The 24,029-nt window shown below is 45.6% G+C and overlaps 1 protein-coding gene across 5 annotated transcripts in view; it reads left to right on the top strand.

Annotated features, from left to right (window-relative positions):
- Positions 1-17,267, top strand: part of LOC146817381 (uncharacterized) — a 67,941-nt gene extending 50,674 nt beyond the window's left edge. For all 5 annotated transcript variants that reach the window (XR_014962999.1, XR_014963000.1, XM_085610982.1 and 2 more), the window contains one exon: positions 13,980-17,267. Coding sequence is in view for 3 of the 5 variants with exons in the window: in XM_085610982.1 (XP_085467108.1) it covers positions 13,980-14,026 (47 nt within the window). In the remaining 2 variants the exon portion in view is untranslated. The remainder of the gene's footprint in view (positions 1-13,979) is intronic.
- The last annotated feature ends 6,762 nt before the right edge of the window (positions 17,268-24,029 follow it).

Genomic DNA, 24,029 nt, shown 5'->3' with positions numbered 1-24,029 from the left:
AGGGAAGATGATTTTTATATTGTGGGTTTACAAATACCACTTTTAGAAAGCAGGTATTTTCTTGCTTAGCCATCTTGTGTGCCTCTGCTGAGTTGAGGGGATGTGCATTCTGTTCAGACGGCCACTTCGGGGGTTGAGGTGCATCCTGCCTTTCCAGGGTGAGTCAGGGCAGGGTTGAATGGACCTGGGCTGCATTCAGAGTAGAGGGAGGAGGTTTGTTTCACACCTGAATAGGCCTGGTCTACTTTGGAAAATGCTGTTCCCACCTCCTGCAAGGAAGCTGCACCAGAGAGGACAGAACTGGTTTTGGCTGGGCAAAGAGCTTCTCTGCCACCAGAGAACAAAGGAATTTGTGCTGTAAAAGTGGGGTCCAAACCCCTGAACTTTTGACTACTTCTGGAATTCAAGAGGAACCTCTGCCAAGGAGAAGAGCTGGGAAAAGCTGAAGGAGAAGTACTGCCCCTCTGCTGTGTGTTGTCTGGGGTTGGCCTGCAGTGGTTATTTTCTGCCAAGGAGAGGACTGTGTATGTCAGGTATGGGTGTAGTTTTGCTACGCAGAACTCTGCAAAGTTAAAAAAACTCTGCGAAGTTCCGCGAGTGACGAAGTGCAGTGCAAACTGCAGTTTGTGCTGGTATTTCTGCCGCTCGGGTAGAAATTCTATCTGAGTGGCAGCTCGCGCTTGCAAACTTACTGTTCGCGATCGCGAGTGGGGAAAAAACTCTGCTGCACATCGCGAAGTGGAGTTTTCTGCACTCCGCGAGCTCCGCGGAGTGCAGAAAACTCTGCAAACTCTGGAAACAGAGCGAAGTTCACCGCTCAGGCCTAGTGTATGTATTCTGTTTGTAAAGTGTCTCCAAAGGCTTGAAGTGGAGCTTTCCCGCTGTCCAAGAGGTCTTAGGAACAGCAAAGACCTCTTCGAAATTTCTGGGCACCATCTCTGGGACCAATGGTTTTAGTTGCTGCAAATGAAAGGAGCAGCAGACTCTGTCACCGAGTCCGTTGCAGGTGTCCGTGTTGAGAAGACACCGCAGAAGGTCCTGCTGCACTTCGCACCGCATCTTTGGTCTCACAAATGCCGTCTGGACGGGTATGACTAAGCCGTTGCTTGAACGTGTCCTGCCTTGCTTCATCCTGCTTGGACATCGCCGACACCATTGCTGCACAACCCTTACATCGACCAGCTCTGTCTCCTGCACCGCAACCTGCCAGCCTCACATCGAGTACCGCCTCGGCCCGCACCATAGTCCTTGGTTTCACCATTACCGTCTGGATAATCGTCACCAAGCCGCTGCCTGCACAGCTTCGTGAGGGCACCGCACCCTGCACCGCTTATATGTTTGCAACTCACAACAACGTATCACCCTCAATGAGATATGTACTGTTCACAAGTCCGTCCACTCTTTAGCAGGCCCGTACTGACGCAGTCGGCTGGAACTGTTAGACACTCTTGTTTCAAGCTCCGTCTCTGGCTACCGACTCCGCAGAACTGTGTTTCGTGGATATTATTACAATCTTAAGCTTTTCTTGCAAACTGCATATTTTTCAGAACTGTATTGTGGACTTTTGTCATTTTGGTCTTTTTTGGTTAAGATAAAGAACTGTTTATTTTTCCAAACGGGTGTGGTGTCCATTTGTACTGTTTTCACTGTGTTACTGTATGCATGCACAAATGCTCTGCACGCTGCCTCTGAGATAAGCCTGTCTGCTCATGCCAAGCTAGGAAGGGGGTGAGCAGGGGCTATTTTAGAAGTGCATCCCTCCTAACTTCTGACTAGGGAGAAAGGTCCCTACTTGGACAAAGGTGCAAACCATTGCCAACTAGAGGCCCCCATTTCTAACAGTATTCATCTTAGCTCTTCAAATGTGTCTATTCCACCTGAAAATTGTAACTCTTTAATTCTGGCGGCCTTCCCAGTCATTAGCAGAGACTGCTTCCACAAACTGCTAGGTAAAGGTACATCTGGTTCTCCCAATGACATTTGTCCCCATAAATTCAAAAAACGATTTTCTCCCCCTTCCCAGATATAGCTATCTCCTTCCTCAATCAAGCCCCTAAACAGGGGAAGGTCCCTTCCTCCTTCAAGAAGGCAATGGTACTCCTCCTTCAAATAAAAGCTGGGTAAGACCCGCCTGAAAGACTATAGGCCCATTTCTTTATTTCCTTTTGGGACAAATATACTTGAGGCAGATGTGGCCCAACATCTCATCACCTTCTTGGAGGAGTCCTCCTTTCTTTCTCCCTGCCAGGCAGGCTTCCGCTCTGCTCATTCACCCGAGGCAGACATTTTGTCAGCCCTTGATGATTTAAGGGATCGAGAGGACAAAGATATTACTTGGGCACTGGTCCTTCTGGATTTTTCTGCAAAATCTACTTTGTAAGCACTATGCTGTACATATGGGATTGGATGGACAACAATCAACTGAAATTGAACTCGAACAAAACTGAGCTAGATAATGACAAAACATAAGTGTTGAAAACTCTTGGCATCCTCATGGACGAGGATCTAGCTACGAAGCCTTAGATCCGTGCATTGACTTCAGCCTGTTTCCAACAGCCTTCGAAAAATAAAACAAGTACGAAGGTACTTTTCCTTCGAAGCTATTATCCAAATCATAATCATCTTAGCAATGTCCCATATTGACTTTGCCATTGCTCTATACCTGTGACTTCTCTCTGGCTTTATGACTGCATAGTATACAGAATCAGGCAGATAGGATGATATTTCAGCAGCCGAGACACTTCCATATTTAACCCTTGAAAAATAAATTGCACTGGCTTCCTGTAGTTCAGAGATATTTTTTTTAAATAGTGTGCCTTATTTTTAAATCTCTTCATGGAAAAAGCTCAGCTTTTTTATTTTCTAAAATTCACCACTATTTTCCAAACCACCAGCTTCGATTGGCACACCTCAATCTACTCGTTGTTCCCGAAAGCAAAATAAGAGATTGGGGGCAGGTTTTCCGTGCATGTCTCTCACACATGGAGCACTTTCCCACTTGAAAAAAGATCCTCTGTGAACTATGAGAGTCCTGCAAAAAAAATGAAGACTTGGCAATTCAAACAAGCCTATGAATAAATCAAAAGGCAGTTCCTCTTCCTACCTCAGTGCCAAGAGACCTTCTTGATGAACATTAATATAACATAGTCTTGCCTCGAAGACCAGCTGGTGAATATGGTATTTGGAGGGAAGATATCACATTTTTTCTCTATGGAACAAGTACACAGAGCTCCCACCAGAAAACCGGGGTCCCCCCAAACCAGTAGTGGCAAGCTTGTTTAATTACCGGGACAAGACCCATACTTTATGAGTCTTGAGAAGCAGAGGCTCATGACAGGTTGACAACCAGATTTCAGGAAGGAGGTTCAGAGATGTCATGAGTCCATCCTGTACTTCAACTGATATCTCACACAGCTTGACATCAAATATTCACTTAAGTTCTTAGATAAGCTCTGGGTGCCGTACACAAGAAAACCTGTCTTCTTTACTTTGCCATTGGAGGCATAAGCCTGGCTGGATAGTGTGAAAGGGATAATGATGGTCACACCACTAGCGTTACATGATGGCTGATAACAGCAGAAGGCACGGTGCTGAGCATGCAGGCTCATGAGTGGAAAACCATAGCAAGGACAGGCTGCCAAGTAGTGAGCCATGGTTGTGGCGGAGCTCGAGCAGAATGGTTAGGCAGATGTGGCTGTGCTCTGGTCACCCAAAGACTCCCCGCTGTGATTTACCAACAAACAGGTGGAGGGGCTGAGCTGGGACTGACAATCAGACCTGATATCACTCCGATGACCTCCAATCAGATCATCTGAACTGAACCCTATTATATCCTTCATGTTGGGCATGATCTGTTTGGTCCATGGCATGTGGGATGGGGTGGTAAGGAAGAAGGGGGCATAAACTGTTGCCCATCTACAGAGTGGAGACACAGAGTGAAGATCAACGGCAATGGGGCACAGGGCAATTACTTCAGCTTTTAGTTGGAGTGTGCCTACCCCTCACGATTGTGATAGTTCAACTGGACACCTTTAATGGGTAGGGGAGGATTTGGTTGTCTCACTGTTGTGGGACAGACCTGGGGACGGGGTTGGATGTTACACAGTTGTTCAAGTTCTCAGGGATACATTACTGACTGCATCTTGTACAAAGGATAACACTCTGGGGCAACGCTTGCAAGCTGAGCCACCAGTATGGAGAAAGCACCAGTATATAGTTATCCAAAAGGGCAAACTTTCTGGGAAGGGAGCCGCATAGGTTCACCATTATGACATGGAATGTGCATGGGATGGCATCTTTCACTAAACAAAACAAGATCCATACTTACTTAAAGTGTAGGCCGTGCATATGGCAAACATACAGGAGACACATTCGATCTGCCTAGAACTCCAGAGGCTGCCCAAAAAGTGGAGGGGGCCAGTCATGAGCACAACATATTCAACATATTCCTGAGGAGTCTTAATGTGGATCCCGCCCTCAGTCCCCCTGGTGATTCCTTACACAGTCATTGATAAAAAGAGGTGTTATATGTTGATCGAGGGGGGTGTGGACGGAGGCCCATTGGCATTAGTAGTTGTATATGCTCCTAACAGCAACCTGCCACAATTTCTGGATGACTTTCCCTCCTGCATTGATGCAAGACTTAATTGTTCCGCGCTTAAGGGGTGTGGATTTTAATTGTGTGCCTGAAGCTCAACTTGACAGGCCGATACCCCCAACATCAGGCATGAATAGTCTATTGACCTCATGCCACTTCAACGCATCTGTCACAGATAGGCAACTTTATAATGTGTGGAGAACTATACACCCTGTTAGTCTGAAATGCTCTTACTATGCTCCTGTACACCAGTTAAGAATCAACAAAGAGTTATGCAAAAAGGTATTGATAGTCAATGTGCAGGATAGTGAGGGCCCGATTCACAAAGGGACTCCCCACTCAGTTTATTGCACTTTCAGTTACTTAAAAAAATATTTGTTGCTGTTTTAGAGAAGGTTTGTTGGGATGTTACTGGGACATTGGGTCCTGGTGTGGGAGGGGAGGAAAAAAACCTACAGCTATGGCAGAACAATTTGGTATTGGTGTACCATCACACATGGTGCAATGAGTTCAGTTAATAGATAGAACTTCAAAGAAGAGACAGGTAGGGAATTGCAACTTTTGAGTAAATATGGGCTCACAAGAAGATGGGAGAAGGTAAAAGATCAGGACACACCCTAGCCACATTGTTAAGACCTCAATGAGTTGAGACCTCCATAACACACATAAACAAATCTGAAAGCCACGTTAAGCATGACCCCTCTAACATAGAAGCGGCATTTGCTGACTTCTAAAAAGAACTATATACCTCCAAATCAAGGGAAGATATCCCTGGAATACAGGGCTACATTGGCTTGGCTAGGACCTGAAGACCATGCACCATTATGCCAACCAACTAATGAGGAAGGAATACAATCAGTATTTAAACAGGTCAAAAATAGGAGTGCACCTGGCAGCTATAACCTTCCAGCTAAATTTTATAAAGAGTATGCGGAGGGACTGGCTCTTCTGTTGTAGGAGGTCTCCTTCTGAAATCTTCACTCGAGTCTCCTGCTACTCACAGTAACAGGACTACTGTAATGGGCAAGATTCTAACCTTTTTCGATCTTTTTTCTTTCAGTGAAAGCTGATGTAAGCTGGAGGGATTGACAGGGGCAATAGGAGTAGCTTTAGTAGCAGCTTGTCAATGGTTCAGGTTTTGGCACAGATTCTAATACCCAGCTTTGGTGACTGCTGCTGAGGGTAGAGCAGAGGGCTAGTGCAGAAGTGACTGGGTTAGGTCCCTGTGCAGCTTGCATCTTCCTGTGAGCGCTCCTGACCTTTCACCACCTATGCCTTTCTACCCCAATCCTTCAATACTTCATCCTCTCCACATCCATATCCTGTCAGCAATAAAGTTACATAACCACCTTCAGTACTGACTGCCCCCACAGCACTCAACAGTGCTTAGCAGGACAAAAGGCCAACAGGACAATATGGGAGAAAAGATGAGCGAACCTGACAAGGAGATTAGGCGGCTTCAAAGGCACCTAAGCAAACAACTAAGCAGAGTCTTTGATAGCGATATCTACAGGATAGCAGGGTGTGAGCCAGACCACCTCAGACTGATAAATGTGCTTAGAGCTTCCCTCAACTGCACACACATCCATTTGCACTTACTCGTTTTGCATCGCCACCCTACCACCATGAAACGGGAGAAAGTATATGGAGGCTACAACCCAGTCAGGAAATGTGGGAGAAAAGTCCAAAAGCAATCCCATGGCCCTGTCACAGTCAATAATATCAATTGAGAGGACACATAAGGTGGATTTAACATTAACTAAATTTGATCCCACTTTCCATTGGGCCAAAGAAACTAATGGATTCTTTTGAACTCACCATCGAAGCAGATCAGATCCACTCTGGCGTGGAAAACAGCAGACCTAATTAATCATCGGTGCCACTGACAGGGCCCTTGAGTCAGCAAGAGCAGGATCAAGACCAAAAGTATGTGCAGCAGGCCTTGAGCTCCCGTTCATCTCCAACAATGCTTTGTGGTCCAGGCCCAGGATCACACAACAGAACAGGGGCTCAACTACCAATAGCAATTAGTCAGAAGGTTTACAACCTCACATGAGGGGATGCACAACAGCTTCTTTCAGTGGACAACTGTTGTAGGCAGACAACAGTTGCTGTTGCAGGGATTCTGCTTATGCACAGAACTATGCGCAGGAACCCAGGCCCTCAGTGAATTGTGGTGTACCAAAAACTCACCTCAGAACCGAGAACCCCTTATCCGACCAGCATCAGTGTCCCATTCGTTATCCGAGGTTTAGCTCGGCGGTCCCAATGTATAGACAACCCAGAACAAGCGACTTAGTGTATTTCTCAGGAATGGTGGGAATCAGAAATACCTGTTCGTAATTATTCTCATATCAGTCCACAACAGAATAAACAGAGACACGGTAAAGTTTAAAGAGTTTATTTTATAAACCTTGTGTCCTAAGATGCAGTAGTTTGGCTAACATAAGCAGACAAACGATTAAAATCAAAACCATCAGCATAGTTACAATACCATAAAGAATGAAAGGAGTAATCATACTAAAATGACAGTGGATCTAAGCCACCTTCCTTTCTCTAGCAAACTAATAGTATTATTATTAGACTAGTAAAATGTCTCTAGGCTTGAATGGGGAACCCCATACCATAAAGATCAGCTCAGTGAGATCACATCACAGGATCAGCTAGGCTCTGGTCCTGGGAAAGCTCTTCTTCCGAATGTAATGAAAACATGTAACACAGCAATATTAATGGCACCCGACTTTCAGGTATTTGCAGCTGCGTGCGTGTTATGGCTAAATAGTGGGCCGATCAACCTGAACCCAACAACATGCACCGTCCAGCGACCCAGACTGTTTCTTTACACTGTGTACAGACCAAGGTCGCTGCTCACTGTTTAGGATGTGAACAACAGACAGTTCTCATGTGAAGCAAAGTCGAGTAAGCATTTCTCAATTTAATAACATGTGACTACAGTGTCGTGTGCAAAAGCAGCAAAAGCGGCAAGATAGCTTTCTAACATCTAACGCGGTTGTGCTAACTTAGCATTGTACATATATAGATAACGATCTTCACTACATTGCAACCCTGAACGAGCCCAGAAAGTTTATCTTCAAACACATTTGAATATACCCTATTGGATGGGGTCCCTGAAGAATCATGTGCATGGCAGGAAATGCTCTTTACATCCTACAAGATTAATCCCAATTGGCCCCCTGCCTCACCAGGCTGCGATTAAGACTGGGGGGAGTTCGTGGATTTCCCCTATGCGGAACTCTGCGAAGTGCAAAAAAAAACTCCACCGCGCTACTCGAACCTCCGCAAGTGGCGGAGTGCATTAGATAAATGCTTTTTGCAATTATTTTCAGTGCCAGATGCTTGTCCGCACTGTGCAATCATCGCGAACGGCACGATGCACAGCGCAAGCTTCCTTTATGCACCTTGAGTAGATTTTTACTCAAGCAGCAGCTTTCCTAATGCAAACTGACAGTTTCTCAATGGGAGTGGTCACGAGCCATTGCGACCACTCGCAATGAGAAATCTGACCGCCCGCGTTGAGAAATCTCGCTGGGAGGTTGATTTTCCATGCTCGTGATCACAAACTTGATGTTGATTTTCCTCGCTCGCCAACTTGACATTGATGAACGCGCGCAGAAAACTCTGAAACCTCCGCAAGCAGAGTTCAGGGCTCAGACTTAGGTGTGATGAGGAAAAACCTAAGTCATTTTATGGTATTTTGAGGAGGCATTCACCAGTTAAAATGAACCTCAATTCTCTAAATTCTATCTGGTCGCCACTGCTAAATACCATGGAGGTGATATCTTCGGCCTTAACCTTTCACTCAGACAAACTTGAAATTCAGGTGGAAATATTGAGGGAGACATTTACAAGAGAAGTGGCAGAGCGTTTCGTTACCCTCCGTGGCCTAATGACACGCTCCACCCCCTCAGACACGCAGGGCCACACCATATTTACAAGAATATGGTACAGCCCTGCATTTCCGCTGGCGCTAAACTCAGCAGTGTAGCTCCAACAGGGGCACCCTTTCAACATAGTCTCTGCGTGCAGAGTAGATTTATTATGTACAGGAAGGGTCACCTTCCTGGATTGAAATTGTCTAGTTAATTTGTCCTAGCATTAAACTGCAATATTTCCGTAAAGAACTATTTATCAAATTTAACTCTGGCAAGAGACTCCTTGAATTAGCATGCCTTCTGTAAATATATGTTACTCTGTTAGATATTTATAAGAAATTCCCATCCAGGCCAAGAATACAACATTCGTAATCTTTTTGAATCAGGCCCTTTTGTAGGCGTCACCCTGCTTTACCTTTTGCCCACACAGTCATTCATTTATGTTTGCTTTTGCACTGGCACAAAGGCTACACACTTTTTCTGCTCGCACACAAGGTATTCTTAATAGGTCAAGCTTGTGGACAAAGAAAATTGGAAGAAAATGCTTGCACACAAACAAAACGGTCTGTTAAATGGAGACACTTGGTGATTCTCTGCCTTGTAGGAGACAAGATGTTTCCTGTGACTCAGAGACATGATGAATCATTGCTGAAGTACGGATGGCTTCCAATAAAACGTAATTGATTTATTCCTTCTTATATTACCTGTGTCTAAATAAGATTTTTACCTAAAGTACACTTCTTATTTGAATGAGTTTAATGAAGATGTAAACGTAAACAGAGACAAGGAACACACCGCATTAATTGGTTGGTCACAGCACTCGCTGTAAATAAGCAGCCAGCGATCTCGTAAATATTATGGATTAAAGGTCAAGTACAAAATAAAGAGGGCTCAACTTTTCCGGATGAATGAATCTGTTTTTCTAATTCTATATACATTATAGAACATTAAGCTATTTCAATCTGTTTTCCTATTCATTCTGTGATAGCTAAAGTAATTTGGGCACACGCTTTTCTTCCAAGACAGAAAGAAGTGCTGCGAAGAAACAATTAGCACAGATAATTGATTCCGATACGAAAAATTCCATGGAAAGAAAATTCTTTCATATGTCTGTAAAAGAACAAGAGCTCACGTATCAAAAATCGTCTCCGCCAAGATCCTGAATGCAAAAAAAAAAAAAAGAAAGAAAGAAACTGAGAAACTCATTTTACTTGGAATGCTAATAAATAGTTCCAGAGACTGTAGCTTAAGCACAAAAGGCCTCATTTATGGCATTTCTAAGGCAGGGCATCAAGGCACCTTGCTGTGCTGCCCTAAGCCAAAGTGAAAGGGCAGAAATGCACCGTATTTAAGCAATGTGGTGCATTTCTGTCCTTTCTGCCTGCGCTGCTGCCATTTGGCAGCTTAGCGCCAACGTAGGCACCCTTGCACCAGGTTGCAAGTGTGCCTCTGTTGCAGGCAGGATTGTTTTTGTGCAGGAAGGGATACCTTCCTGCACAAAAACAATCCTATGAGGCGTTTTCCTCCTTTCTATGTGTGCTGCAAAATGTAGTACACATGGAAAGAGGAAAAAATTAGGAGAAATTAGCATATAATTATGCCTCACTGCGGGAGGTGTACGCATGTGACGCTACCCAGGTTTACATCACTTCGTAAATCTGAGACAACATCAAATTCCATGGGTGCTGCTGAAAAAACCCATGCAGCAACCATGGAACCTCTCCCGGGCGAAGAATAAGGCAATGCAGCAATTTGCACTGGGTAACATCACTTATGATTTAAGGGTCACATCCCTTATGATTTAAGAGGCCACTCAAAGCGATGCACGTTGGCCTTGCGTGCCTTCATAAATCTCATGAGAGCCCTGTATCACACATGTACCATTTAACGTGGTGCAAAAGTGATTCAGGGCTCTCATAAATAAGCCCCAAAGTATACATTTTCAATACATACTTCGAAGACACATTAAATGCAATTATTTTGCATATTCACTTGAGTGAATATAAAAGTATGACGTATTAAATGCAGAGAATCTTAAAGTTATCCATATGTTTTTAATAAAATGTATTAACTTAGCTCGTTTTGCAATCTGACCTGGGTATGGGGGCACTTGTCCAGACATGCGCCACAAAAAATCGAACTTGCAGAGAAAGCAACATGCACCATTCCCAATTATTTTATTCCTGTTCGAATTATCTTGGCTCCTGATACACAGGAATGGGCTCATCAAACCATATTTTGGTCCACATGTGTTTACAACTAGTCGGCCTAAGTTATATCAAAGATTTAAAAACCATTTAAATTGCACAGTGGCAGCCACCATTGTAGAGTTGTGGTTTAGACACACTTCACAATAAAAAAAAATCTTTTGATTTGCCTATAATGTATGACCCTGTAGGTGGATTTGCACCAAAATTGGCAATTGCTTCACAAAGTTAGCTAAGATACAGCAGTAGCACAGTGCTTTAAATGGGCCGGTACTCACTGGTACGGACTACCGGCACTTTTATATTTTCTCCCCTTAAGTACCGGGACCTTTCCTCTGGAAAGGGGACTACCGGTACTCATAACGGCCTGGTTTTGATGCGGTTGGTGCTGCGCTCCATCCTTGGCAGGTCTTTCTGCACGGCCTACAATGGGTTAAAGCGCCATTCAAACCAAGCTGAAGCCTGGGCTGCGCTGGTTCAAAAGCGCCAGCAGAGCAGCTCGCCTTCAATAGAACACAGAGCTGCGTGTGCATCTCTGGAGTGAAAGGTAGAGTATCGCTGCAGGGTCCCTTTCAGAGGGGGTCTGAAGGTGACAAAAAATCCTGATTGCGAGCGTGGGCCACATTGTTCAGGGACACAGCTTGTTAGTATGCCCATTGTTTTAATCACGCGCAAATCTTCGCCCATCAACAATTTAAATGAGAGGGATTTGCATGAAACAAAATTCTGGCCCTCTAGATTACATCCATGCATTCATGCTTTAAAAAAAAAAAACTGCAGCACTAGTACTGATTTGTCAGTGTGCCATTTATTGGAAAACATAGCCCGCCCCTTGCCCCGCCCCAAACTCCGCCCCCAATCCACTACTTTTTTTTGTGAGTACCTGCACTTATTTTTTTCCATTTAAAGCACTGAGCAGTGCCAATTGTAGCGAAGATCTGTGCTAAGGAAACTAGTTACATGTAATGGGGATAGGTTGAAGAAGCAATTATTGAAAGTGAAATATTGAAATGCCACTGGAAGAGCTCGAACTCTCGACTCAGAATTGGTTTATAATGTGGAATACACTATCATTTTGACTTATATGATGCTCAATAACCCAGTAACGTTTCTAGTGGTTATCAGGCAAAATGTGCACATTGTTTCCAGGGATAGGTTAGATGTTCTGTTGCCAGTTCTGAAGCACAATATATTTGTAAACAAAATATGGTCATATTGGTAGTTGAGATCAATTCCCTGAAATATTCTTACACTACAATAATGTTTTTATTCTCAGGAGATAGCACATAACTCATAATTATAAAATCGGCATACTCATCTTTGAATACAAAGTGTTACTTTGTATAATTCTCAACCCTTCACTGAGATCCTCTCCAGCAAAGGTTTAACTTCATTGCAAGGAAAAGGTTACAGCTTCTCCATATCAGGTATGGGGACAATGGGCCTAACAAGAAAAAATGAATGTGTCAGTCTGTAACATAACTGGTGCTCGTGCAAAGCGCTCTGATTGATACCTTCAGGTCTAGTTCGTGCTATATAAAACTCCACAAAAAAAGAAAATGCGTCCACTGCAGAGGCCTGTGTTCCACCACATGGTCATAGTTTTAAATCCCGCCGAATCCACTCAGCCTTTTATCCATCTAAGGTCGATAAAATGAGTAACATCTGTTATTCCGCGCCAAGACCCCTTCTAGGTGAGCGTGCGCTCTACAAATACTCGTTATGTTATGGCACCTTTCATAAGGGCCACCCTCTCATACTTGGTAGGGGCTGTAATGGTACATTAGTTTTGATAGAAATGCAGTCACCTTGCTATGATTATACCCTCAAAAATATTACTGCAGCGATAGAACCTACATGTTGGATTCACACATCACAGCAACTATTGGATTTCTTATTATTTTATCTTGATGAGCTACAAATGGAGGTTTCAATCTTTGGCAAAAACGGAAACGTCTGGGATACTTCAGCCTAATGTTCTCTTTGTTATAAGGGCTGTATGTGGTGCTCAATGTGTATGGCAATGGTGCTATGTGTCTGTGTGCGTGTGTGTGCTTGTGTAAGTGTGTGTTTGTGTGTGTGTTTGGATGTTTCAGTTTTGAAGGGTGAGATAGCGGTGGTGTGTGCTGTAGAGAGAACGCCATTCAACCCACAATAAGTGATGATTAGACAGAAATTCAGCTACAGTGATTGTCAGCCATTAGGTGTTTTTGACGATGGGCACAATGATAGGGTGGGATTGTGAGGCATGAAGGCTGACGATGACTGGCACATTGATATGGGCGGCCTTCAGTAACAAAAACAGATAGGGGAAGAGACTGCTGAGTGGGAGGGCAGGCAGAGACACCTAGAAATAATATTGGAGAGTGAGTGCAGGCAGATGCATTCAGCAGCCTGAGAAGGCAAGTAGGGATTTTGGATTAGCAGGCAGGCAAACAAATCTGGTGAGAGGCAAAGGCTGGCAGAGACAAGTATGACGTGAGTTGTAGATTGGGAAGGCAGGCAGACTCAAATAGTGACAGGAGAGGGCAGCCGAAGACAACTAGTGATAGGAGTGGGGGGCAGTCAAACTGATAGTGGCAAGGGAGGGCAATGACAGACAGAGAAGAACAGGGACTGTAAAGTGAAAGCACCGGTAGAAGCAGCTGTTGACAGGCGTTGAGAGTCGAAAAGCAGGCAGAAACATTTACTGACAGGGAATAGTTGTAGAGCGGCAGGAAGGGACAGTGAGTGGCATGGGTTGGAAGACGGAAGACAGTCAGAGATGGAAAGTGACATGAGTTAAGTAAGGGAGGGGAGGCAAACAGCTAGTGACAGGGTTTGGAGAGTCAGATAAATGTAGTTTGGAAGTCTTACCGTATGAAAGTGTTGGTTTATGACTCAACCAAAATGTTACCACCATGAAGGACCTGAGTTAGAGATTGGTGGATAGGATATTGGCACATTGGTGGCAGAGCTTCCATCTACCAAACTCCAAATCAGGCCCTACATGCTGAGAATAATAGTTAATGCTCTTTGATGACTCAACCAATGTGTCACGCTCATTAAATGATGATATTATTGCTTAATTTTCTCTTATCAAAAATAACACTGAAGACATCTGAGCAGGAAAAGTTTTCTGAAGACAAAGTAGAACCCACCACTCCTGGAGGGCTTGGGGGGGGGGGTGCAAAATCATCTCAGGGGGTTGTGCACTCCACCTTAACATTCTGCCTTCCTTTTTCATTGTTTTCCAAGTCGAAAGTACATTTGCTTCTTGTGTTTCTTTCACATTTCAAACAGGGCTTTCAGGTTGGAGAAGTCAGACACAGCAGCCAAACAGCATGTAGGAGGACCATCACAACTGATGTTCTACCATTGAAAGGGACAGCATCACAGATAGCAGGAACTACACCGAATTCTGCGAGCATAAATCTCCTGCATACTACTACGTTTTTGTTAGCGTGGCACTACTTTGTTGCTGCCGTTTGCCTTATATTTGTTTCCTTTTATTTTGTGGTTCCTGCCTTTCCCTTTTTTGGTGCCTGCCCTTTGCCTCTGAAGCTTATCCTGGTTCGTGCTCTGATTTTCATCATCTCGCTGCTAAGTATTTTTTTACTTCTTATGCATCCAGACACTGGTGTTCCCCTGCTCGTTCTTCAGACGAAGGAAGATTCAAATCAGTAGCAGTTAAGTGTAAAAAGCTTTTGCAGCAGACTTCCTCCTTCCCATTTCCTATCATTCACTGCTCAGAGCACTCGTGCACACATTCTCCCATACTGACACTCAAAATATCAAATAGGCACACATTTTGCCACACATAAACACATATACATACTAGTGCACATGCGTACATACACAGTTATCACTAGCAGTCTCGACAAAGCTACAGAAGTTACAGAGATTCAAAGTGTAAGACACACATTGGTGCACTTAGCGAGATTCCACTGTGAAGACTGATTTGGTCTGAAAAAACATAATTAAAATTCACATTTCTGGCATTTTTAGGCTTTGTGTACATTAGAGTGTAAACCAAGAGGGATATTCTCAAGAACGTGTGATAACTACCGCAAAAGTAGCTTAATGCAACTCTTCACATCGAAGTCTATCGCGGGAAAATAACACTGTGTTAACGTGGTATTCTCAACACGACGGCACCATGCTATAGACCCACCCCAACGCATCAAATGAACGCGTTAAAATCAATGCGACGCCACAAAAATGCGAAACATCAATGCAAAAAAAGCGTCAATGTCGCAAATGGCGATACAAAAATCAGTGAAAACCAGCCACAGGCCTGCAATCCCCACACGACATGCGAGAAAATGCACTACAAAAGTTGGAAAAAGCCACATACAAAAGCCAAACAACAGTGAAGCACAATGGAGTCAGCCGTAGCAAGTGCAGAGGACAACCAGAACCCCACAAGCCCCCCGGAGGACTAGCCTGGGACCTCAGGTCAGGGAAGGGCAAGGACAAGAAGAGTAGGAAGAAAAGGTTCTGTCCGCAGGAATACAGGATCCTGATAACGAAGGTGATAGAACACCATCAACTACTGTTCGTCCCCTCCACTGGGTCACTGGCAATTAAAAATTTAATATGGCAGACCATCGTGGACAAGGTGAATGCAGTCGGAGTGCTGAAGAGGACAATGGAACAGGTCAAGAGGCGCTGGAACATTGTCAAGGGTAAAACCAAGCAGAAACTTGCAAACAACCGGAAGACAACAATGCAGACTGGAGGTGGGAGCCCAGCGCCACAGGAGGCGCTGGACGAGATGGAGGAAATGGTGTCCACAGTCATCAGTGGGGAGACGTTGGCAGGAGTTGGAGGACCGGACACTGCTCAACATGACCTGACAAAACAGCAACAGGGTGAGTACCGACCTGGGACTGGGGGACGGGAGGAGATGGGCACAATGGCACACATGCACAAGTAAGCATAGCACATCTGCATACAAACCATGCTCCAGACCCCAAACTCTCACCAAGAGACCAATGCACCCAAGTATGCAACATCACAGCACTGTGTAAGCACAGAAGTCAGAGGCACACCACATGTAAGGGATAAGGGGCAGCCAAATTAGAGTGCAGGGGCGACTCCCCCAAAATGCTGCACACACACACATCACATGCAGAGCACATCAACATTGACAACAATGTGGCACAGTCCGAAACATGTCCACAACAGAACATAGGACACAACTGGTGCCGCTTGTGGGCAAAAACTGGGCAATCACATATGGCATTGCAGGGAAATGTGAGTTGACAATGTACAAGTACAAAGACACATCCGTGATGTTGTCAGAATGTCCAATGTCCCGCATCAAATAGGCAGCTCCTCCAAAACAGTCACAAAGTACGCTGTCAAGCAGTCTGAATGTAAACATGTACAATGCGTCAACATACATGTGAACACAATGTTCAACTGCATCTCCCCTTCACAGTGCATAGGGAGAAACAACACCTCATGCAGAGCAGTTCCAACCTCTCTTCTCTGATGACGAAGAGGACCACCACACCTTTGACTCTGACGCCCTCCAACAGCTTGTGGAGAGACTCCGCAGCCCACATCCAGGAGCAGGGCAGCCCAGATGCTAAGAGGAGAACCCACCCCCTGCACAGTACTCACAGCAGGCAGCACCTACCACCAGGGCTGCCTCCCAGGACCCTCACGGTGCACACATGGCCTTCCAACTCCGTGTGTTGGTGTGCCAGGAGAAGCTGGCTGAACAGGTGTAGGTGGGGTTCAACCGCATGGCAGCCAAACTAGACGTCATACGTGGGTGTCTAAGTCCCATCAGGGACCACTCACAGTCCCTAACTGACACCGACAGTCCGCTCCATGCCCTCCAATGAACCATGGCTGACATCGCCAGAGTCATGACTCAGAGACAAGAACGACTGTCCAGTCACAGTGCCTCCAGCGAGCTCGCCCGGGAGTTGGGACTCATGCAGAGGCTCATGGAGGACAGGGAGCGGACACGGGGGGAAAGGGTGGCTGCCACGGCTGCACACCAGCGAGAGGTAGCTGGGTCCCTCAATGCCCTAAAGACCATCTTCATGGCATTTCTGCCATGAGACCTGTCGCTGATGCATGCTGCTGCTACCACTCCATCCACATCTCCGGCCCCTGATGTGTCAGTGCGGCACACATTCCACCTCCGGCCCCGGAGGTGTCACTGCCACACAGTGCTGGAGACAGAACACCACCACCCACATGCGAGGCACCTGAAACAGCAGAGGACGAAGATGCGGATGAATCTGCACTCATGGTCAGAAGGAAGCGGTAGCATTCATCTCTGGATATTGGCCTGTTTCTGCCCTCTGCATCATCACTTTCCACTGTCCCCCGATGCACTCTGCGACACTCACCTTGGACCTCGACATGGACTGCCATATTCTGTTTGGTCACCGATGACACAGCTATTAGACTGTGGACTGAACTCCTCCTCTTCTTATGTACTTGTCATTCCCTGAAGGACTCTGGCTGGCCCTCCATGGGCTATCAATGTAACGTAAGGTTTGCATGGCCCTGTACTGCTCCAGCTACGACACTCCATTGAATGTGCATTAAACATTAATTGTCACACCGATGTGTCATGTCTATGATCTTGCAAGTGTGGAGGTATAGATGAATGTAGGGTCAATTATTCCTCTCTATGTCCATGTTGCTCATGTTGTGGGACTTGGGTCACAGGGTGACACATTGCCGACACTAGAACGGAGACAAACGCATTAGTCACTTCCTGGTCCAGCCCAGAACGGAAGCACGCCCAGAGTCCCGGGGTCATTGTTGACATCCTTATGCTGGACTGGCATACGCCAGGCCAGCCCTTTCCGCTTACGCTCATGGGGGGACGACAACGCTACATATCCCAGGACTTCCCTGTAGGGATCTGCTGCTCACAGGTCTAGTTGTCAGCATGCCACAGCCAATCCCTCACGGCTGGTTCACACCTACACCACACCCATTCAGCATCGGCGTCACAGGACATGTGACCCTGCCAATAAAAAGGGCCTGGTGCACGTGCTGGACGTCATTTTCACTCTGTAACTGGGTTTCTCTGTGTGGGTATCATTTCTGCCTGAGGGCCTAGGGCCAGGGCACACTACATTGCCCGGTGCCGGGGGTGACATGATGGCGTCAGCACCACGAGACTCAATCATAAAGGGTCCATGGCTTGCGGTGCACAGACTTGGTGGCACCGGATACACTGCAGCAGGCACATCACCACGGGATGGTGTCTTTAGGTGCACTAAGGTAGGGGCACCTAAGGTGCTGAGCGGGTGTGCAGCCTGCGATGATGCACTGTCCAGGCGTTCCGGAATGGTGGCATTAGTGTGAGCCCTGCTGGACCACAGTGTAGGCCTGAGCCAGCGGGCAGTGCGGGCAGTGCGGGCCTACCGCCACTTGGCGTCGCCTCGCAGTTCACAGAGTTAGTGGCACCTCTAGTGCTGAGCGGGTGTTCAGCCTGCGATGAGGCCGGGTGCACTGATATGTTCTCTGCCATTTCAAAATCAAGACCCAGAATTAAGTGTGTGACCTGGTGGCCCACGGTGCGGGGCTGCATGATGTGGAGGGTGCCATGTTCACGGGCCCCGGGATTGGTGCTCCCAGTGGCACGTGGTGGGCCCCCTTGGAGACACGCTGGTGGCGGAAGGTGAGCAGGGAAACCTGGTTGCGCAGGAGCAGGCAATCACCACTGAGCAGGGGAAGGGCTGGGGTGCAGCAGCCTGTGTGTGCAGAGGCAAGCAAGCATGGATGGCGTGTGCTACTGTATGGACTCTGCCATTCTTGTCTATGGCAACTGTTTCAGATGAGGGACCTGGGGGACTGCAGTGTGTACCGGTACGTGGTTGGAGACACACCGGTGGCTGCAGGCAAGCAGTGAAGCCTGGGTCTGCAGTGTCGGCACTCTCTCTCGCTCTCTTTCTCTGTCTCTCTCTCTTTCTCTCTCCCTCTCTTTCTCTCTCCCTCTCTTTCTCTCTCCATCTCTTTCTCTCTCTCTTTATCTTTCTCTTTATCTCCCTCTCTTTCTCTTTCTATCTCCCTCTCTTTCTCTCGCCATCTCTTTCTCTCTCTCTCTCCCCCTCTCTCTGTTTTGCCCTCTCTCTCTACACTTTGATGGGCGCATGACACACCTTCTGATCTGTATTTCTGTCTTGCAGGCTGTGACTTACAGAATGCCCAGAGGAGACCTGCGGTGCCTCTTAAAGATTGTTGTTTTTGTTTAATCTGTAATAAAGTTTTTATTTGGATTCTATGATTTGAATGTATGATTTCCATTTTTCTGGCCGCACCTGTATGTTTTGTGTTGTGATTGTGCGATTTCAGGTGATTTGTTTGGTTCAGGGTTTCATGGTGTTGATGTGCATTCTCTTTGTCCAAAGGGAGGGGGGTGGATGGTGGGGTGCTGGGGGGGGGGTGTCGGTGGGTGTTGTTGCCCTATTGGGGCTCCGGGCTGCATGTTCAGTTGCTCTGGGGCATCTATTATACTTCATGTTTGGCTATGGGCTGTGCTCCCTTGGCTGCTGCCGGTTGTTGTCCGACTTTACACCAGGTCAGAGCCGGTGTTAGTTTCCTGCTGCTAACGCACATTATCTCCTGTTTTGTGATCTTATCTCCGATCTGGCTGGTCGTTGAGAATGTTTCAGAGTGGTGTTGTCGCGTTTTTTTGCTCAGGAATGTCTGCTCTGCATCTCATTAGCGATAGTTGCCAGGGTCATCCGTGCCAATGTTTTTTGAGGATGCTATCGCCGGAAAACTGGTAATGTGGGCTGTTAGCATCAGCTTGTGAATGGGGCGCTAAATTTATCGCAACTCTGGCTGTGATAAATTGCCGATAACTCAGCGATAGATCCTTGAGAATATTCCCCTAAGAATTTAGTTGTATTCTTTATAGCCACTTGGGTGTGTAAAAGTCGGAACGGTGGATGTCTGTAAAATGGAAGAGAAAAGGATGTGGCTTTGTTTATTGCCAAAGCTGCAGACTTAGGAACTGGGTTCAAATTCCTGCGTCTGCGCACCATCCATGATCCTGGATCAAATAATTTAATTTATTGTCATTGAGGGTGCATGCACTTTTGTAGACTGAAAGCAATTCTGTTCCATCTTGCACTACAATGAATGTAGTGCCAGTAACATACAAAGGGTGAGTAACTGGTTTTAAATAGGGTCATGGAGTCACTGTAGTTCCCACAATGCTTAAAAACTATAATAAGGAATAGGCAAGCATTCAGCATAAGTATATGCTACATTTATATTTGTTTTACATTTTAGTTTGTGATGGGAAAGGCTAAAAATATCTTGAGTGTACAGTGTGACCACGTGATTCCATGATATGTATTAACTCGATTTCACAAATGGCATTCCCACACAGATAGCAATGCTGCTGTACACATTGTCCTTGGTTACATCCTTGAAGTAGGTCACACCCTGATATCACTGCACAGTTAAGATTGAATTTCATTAACTGATGATGCGGTCTCTTGGGTCACTTGCTCACTTTCCAAATCAGAGACATGTGGACAAATTATCAATCTGGAACAAAGTTCTGGTGTGCACTCTCACTGGCTGTGCCTTCAATTAAATCATGTATTCCAGGTTCACAAAAGAAAACTGTGCTGTCTGTGGTGTTATACATGTGAAAGAGAAATTCACTCACTTCGCAGTATTTTCATGCAGATAGTCTTCAGAGCTTGAGTTGGTCTTGAAACGCTCCACTGTTCACTTGCAAAGTGACAAGCACAGATTACATCCACATTAGTGGAGGCCTTCAGAAGTTCAGAAGACCCCTGCAGAAAACAAACAGCATGGTTCCTGCTGTACCGTTAATGGCTCATCTATGACACCTTCAGACTTCCTTTGGAGAGTGTGAGGGCCACAATGTGTAGGTACAGAGCATCGCTGGAGCCCTCCTTGTCCCTTTCCTGATGCCATTCAACAGCAAATGTGGTGTGATCCCCTTTTTGATGCTGTAAAATGATTGTTTTTTCCAGTGCTTTTTTACCCTGGCCTTCCCTCTGTAATATGGCAAAGGCCATTACCCCATGCAAACTTTGAAGACCCTCTGAATCTGTCAGAGATGCCTCCATACTTATACAGCCAAAAACCTCCCGGGGGCTGCATTCTTGATACACTGGAACTAAGCCAGAACTTTGGCAGCAATGGCCAAAAAGATGGCTCTGCAGTAGTGAGTTTGTGATTGAACAAACAGATTGAATACTAGGATCCCATGCTGCCTTCTCACAAAAGAGCCAGACGTGATGGGCAGTGCAAAAATGATAAAATATTTTCTTTGGCACAACAGATTATTGGATGTCTTGGAAAGCTGAGTATCAACAAATAACATAATAACATTGTTTACTTACAAGATATTGTGTTTAAAATAAAAATCCATGCACATTATTACTCATATACAATACAATGCATACTGTGAACTAAGTCACCTTTCAGTATCTGTTTGAGTTGAGATTGTTGGTGGGTGTCTATAATGGACCACAATTGAGACCTCTGCAATGAGACTCAAAGGTAGTTCAAGTTTCTCATAGTGCCTGGCAGTGGTCCTTAAGTTGTTCCTGAATACATGCTCATCCAATCCTTGGCCTCTCTGCTAAGCATACTTTACACTACTCACATTTGCCAGTTGTGATTCAATGCAAAACTGCAAAAAGGAAGTAAATAGCTTTTGAAATATTGACAAGGCAAAAGTAAAGAACACTCAGTGCCTACAGGAGAGTGAGAGTATTGTGTATGGAGGATAGTGACGGAACTGCCAGGAAGAACATGCATGATCAATTTAACAAATTTGAAAGAATGGAAGGCTTACCTGGCCTTGCCAGAGTAAATTTCTTAACCTACGGATCATGGACTATCTTACCAGCCATCAGGACTTAAAAATCATAGCTTGCAGATCATGGCATATTTTATTGGCCCTTAAGACAAGGCAGCTGGTAATTTTTAGGCATGTCATTCACTTCCTTACCCAGCACTACAATTGTGATCTCACGGGAGCTTTCACATTGTCTCATGAGAAGCATGTTGACCATATGCAAGTTAAATTTTCTAAACGTTTTCTCTTCATTGCAAGGGGGAAAACACGTGATTGCTAGACAGAGGACCGCTATTCAAGCAGCAGGAACAACAGAGGAAGTGCATAAGAAGGTGCACATTTGTTATTGAGTGATGGGTGTAGGGACAATAAGCTTTGAAATAGTAACTTGCGGCAAACACATACTGCAGCACTTTTAGGAGCTCCTACTTAAAGCTTGGATCAGCTGGAATCCAAGCTGCTTATCCAATCACCATAAAAACTATTCTTTTATGCACATTTCATTTTTTATATAAAATAAGACGATATTTTTGTAAGGACTTTCTGTTGGAACTGTTCAATACTCTTTATTACCTCATGCCGCTGTAAAATTGCAGCTATGTGCTATTCATTAACATGAAGCTTCAGATTTCTGTGTCTTGGGTCAAGCTCACATTTGACATGGAACGTTTCCTGCTGCCAAAAGATTGCTCATGAGAAAGGCTGAAACAGAAACAGATGGAGAAAGAAAAGCTGAAAAAATAAGGAAGTGTGATGCCTCTGATTTGTACTTTGATTTCACCTGCATTAATGTTAGAGGAGAAAGAGGGCCACAGTCTGTGGTTTGTGGCATAACCTTAGCTAAAAACAGCTTGACACCCTCCAATTGGGGCAGAATGGAATCAAAGCAGTCCTGGCAATTTTGTCAAACCAGCACCGTGAGAGTGGGGATGCAGGTGGGAGCAATGCTGCCGTTGTGTGCCGATATCGCAGCACCACTACAAAACAGGCCTTAGTAACAAAACCAGCATTCAGCAGTACAAAACCAGCACCCACCCTTCCAGCTTCCCGGGGAAATGCCCAATGCCAAATATGGCCAGCCCAGCCCTACATCCAATCTATGGTGTTCTCTTTGAAATGAAACATAGGTCTCTAGTAGGAAAAAAGTCAGATTTTGTACCAGAAAGCTTTGAAGTGGTGACTCAGCAGAAAGAAATGGTAAAACATGTTGCAACCACCCCAGCAAATGCATTGAAAGCATCATACCAACTGGCATATCACATTGACAAAAAAGACCTTTTATAGATTGAGAAAAAAATATTTTCTCTAGAATGCTCAACGTGGCTATGACAATGCTGGGTCAAAAAGCAGCAGAGAAGTCTTAGGGAGGCCTGGACCGGAGACGGGTTGGAGTTGTATGACGAAGACTGGCAGTCCGCACTGTCCTCCCCGAAAGAGGTTGCCTTTACTGCCCGTCTCCGTCTTGTCCAGCTCAAAATTCTTCGCCATGTTTATGTGACGGGTCCTCGTTTGGTTGTGATGGGTTTTTCTTCGGATGGGTTGTGTAAGCGCGGCTGTGGAATGAGCGCCACCTTCCTTCATATCCTTTGGGAGTGACGCGAGATTGCGGCATATTGGCACCGTGTGCATGCTGTAATGGAGTGTGTTACTGGGGTCGCTCTGTTGCCTCAGGCTCGTTGATGTTTGTTGAATGTATGGGAGCCGAATGACTACAACGTCGCCCAGGCCCGGTGGGCGGCGCTGGGGAACATGATTGCAAAGAGGGATATTGCGCAGCTTTGGGGTTCCCGGTGGCCTCCCACCGTGTCAGTGTGGAAGGAGAACATGGACTGGTGCATGTTCAGAGAGAAGACGGTGTATCTGGTTCGGGGCAAGCCTGGGGTGTGGGGTAGAATTTGGGGTCAGTGGAACACCTACTGAGGTAACATATGTACGCCCCCTTTTGTAGATACTCTGGACACTTCTCTGTCCCCCTGATCCTGAGGTTCCTGGATTACTGTACTCTTCTGACTGATTGTCCTGACTTCCCCGCTGCCTCTCCCCCCCTGGTCATCTTTATTGTCCTCCTGATTTTCTACCTGGTATGGTGGGATCCCCCTGTCGGAGCTCGATACCATTTAGACTGTTTCTCGCCTTGAGTGTTGTTTTTTTGTTTCTTTGTTTGTTCCTTTTTTTTCTTTTTCAAAAATTAAAAATATTTGTATCCTGCCTAGCTTCTGAGTTGCTTAGAATATCTCCTGTAACCCTGCTTTGCCTCTGGGGATCAGTCGCTGCTTCGTGACATCCAGCAATTGATATGCATATCCTAGCGGCCGGCCCTGGTGGTTGTAGGCCCATATTTGTAACGATGCCATTTTGCATAATAAAGGTTTTCCTCCCCCCCAAAAAAAAAAAAAAAAAGCAGCAGAGAAGCTGGAAAGTATTTCCATCCCGTATACAACAAGCTTGCCTCCGCATCTCTGATATGCCTGAAGATATCCACGGACAGCTCATAACCCAGTTGAAATAGAATTTTTTTG

Source organism: Triturus cristatus, chromosome 6 (genome assembly GCF_964204655.1).
Source record: "Triturus cristatus chromosome 6, aTriCri1.1, whole genome shotgun sequence".
Taxonomy (NCBI): domain Eukaryota; kingdom Metazoa; phylum Chordata; class Amphibia; order Caudata; family Salamandridae; genus Triturus; species Triturus cristatus.
Note: the sequence above shows the minus strand (reverse complement) of the source record. Positions and strands in the feature narration are given on the sequence as shown.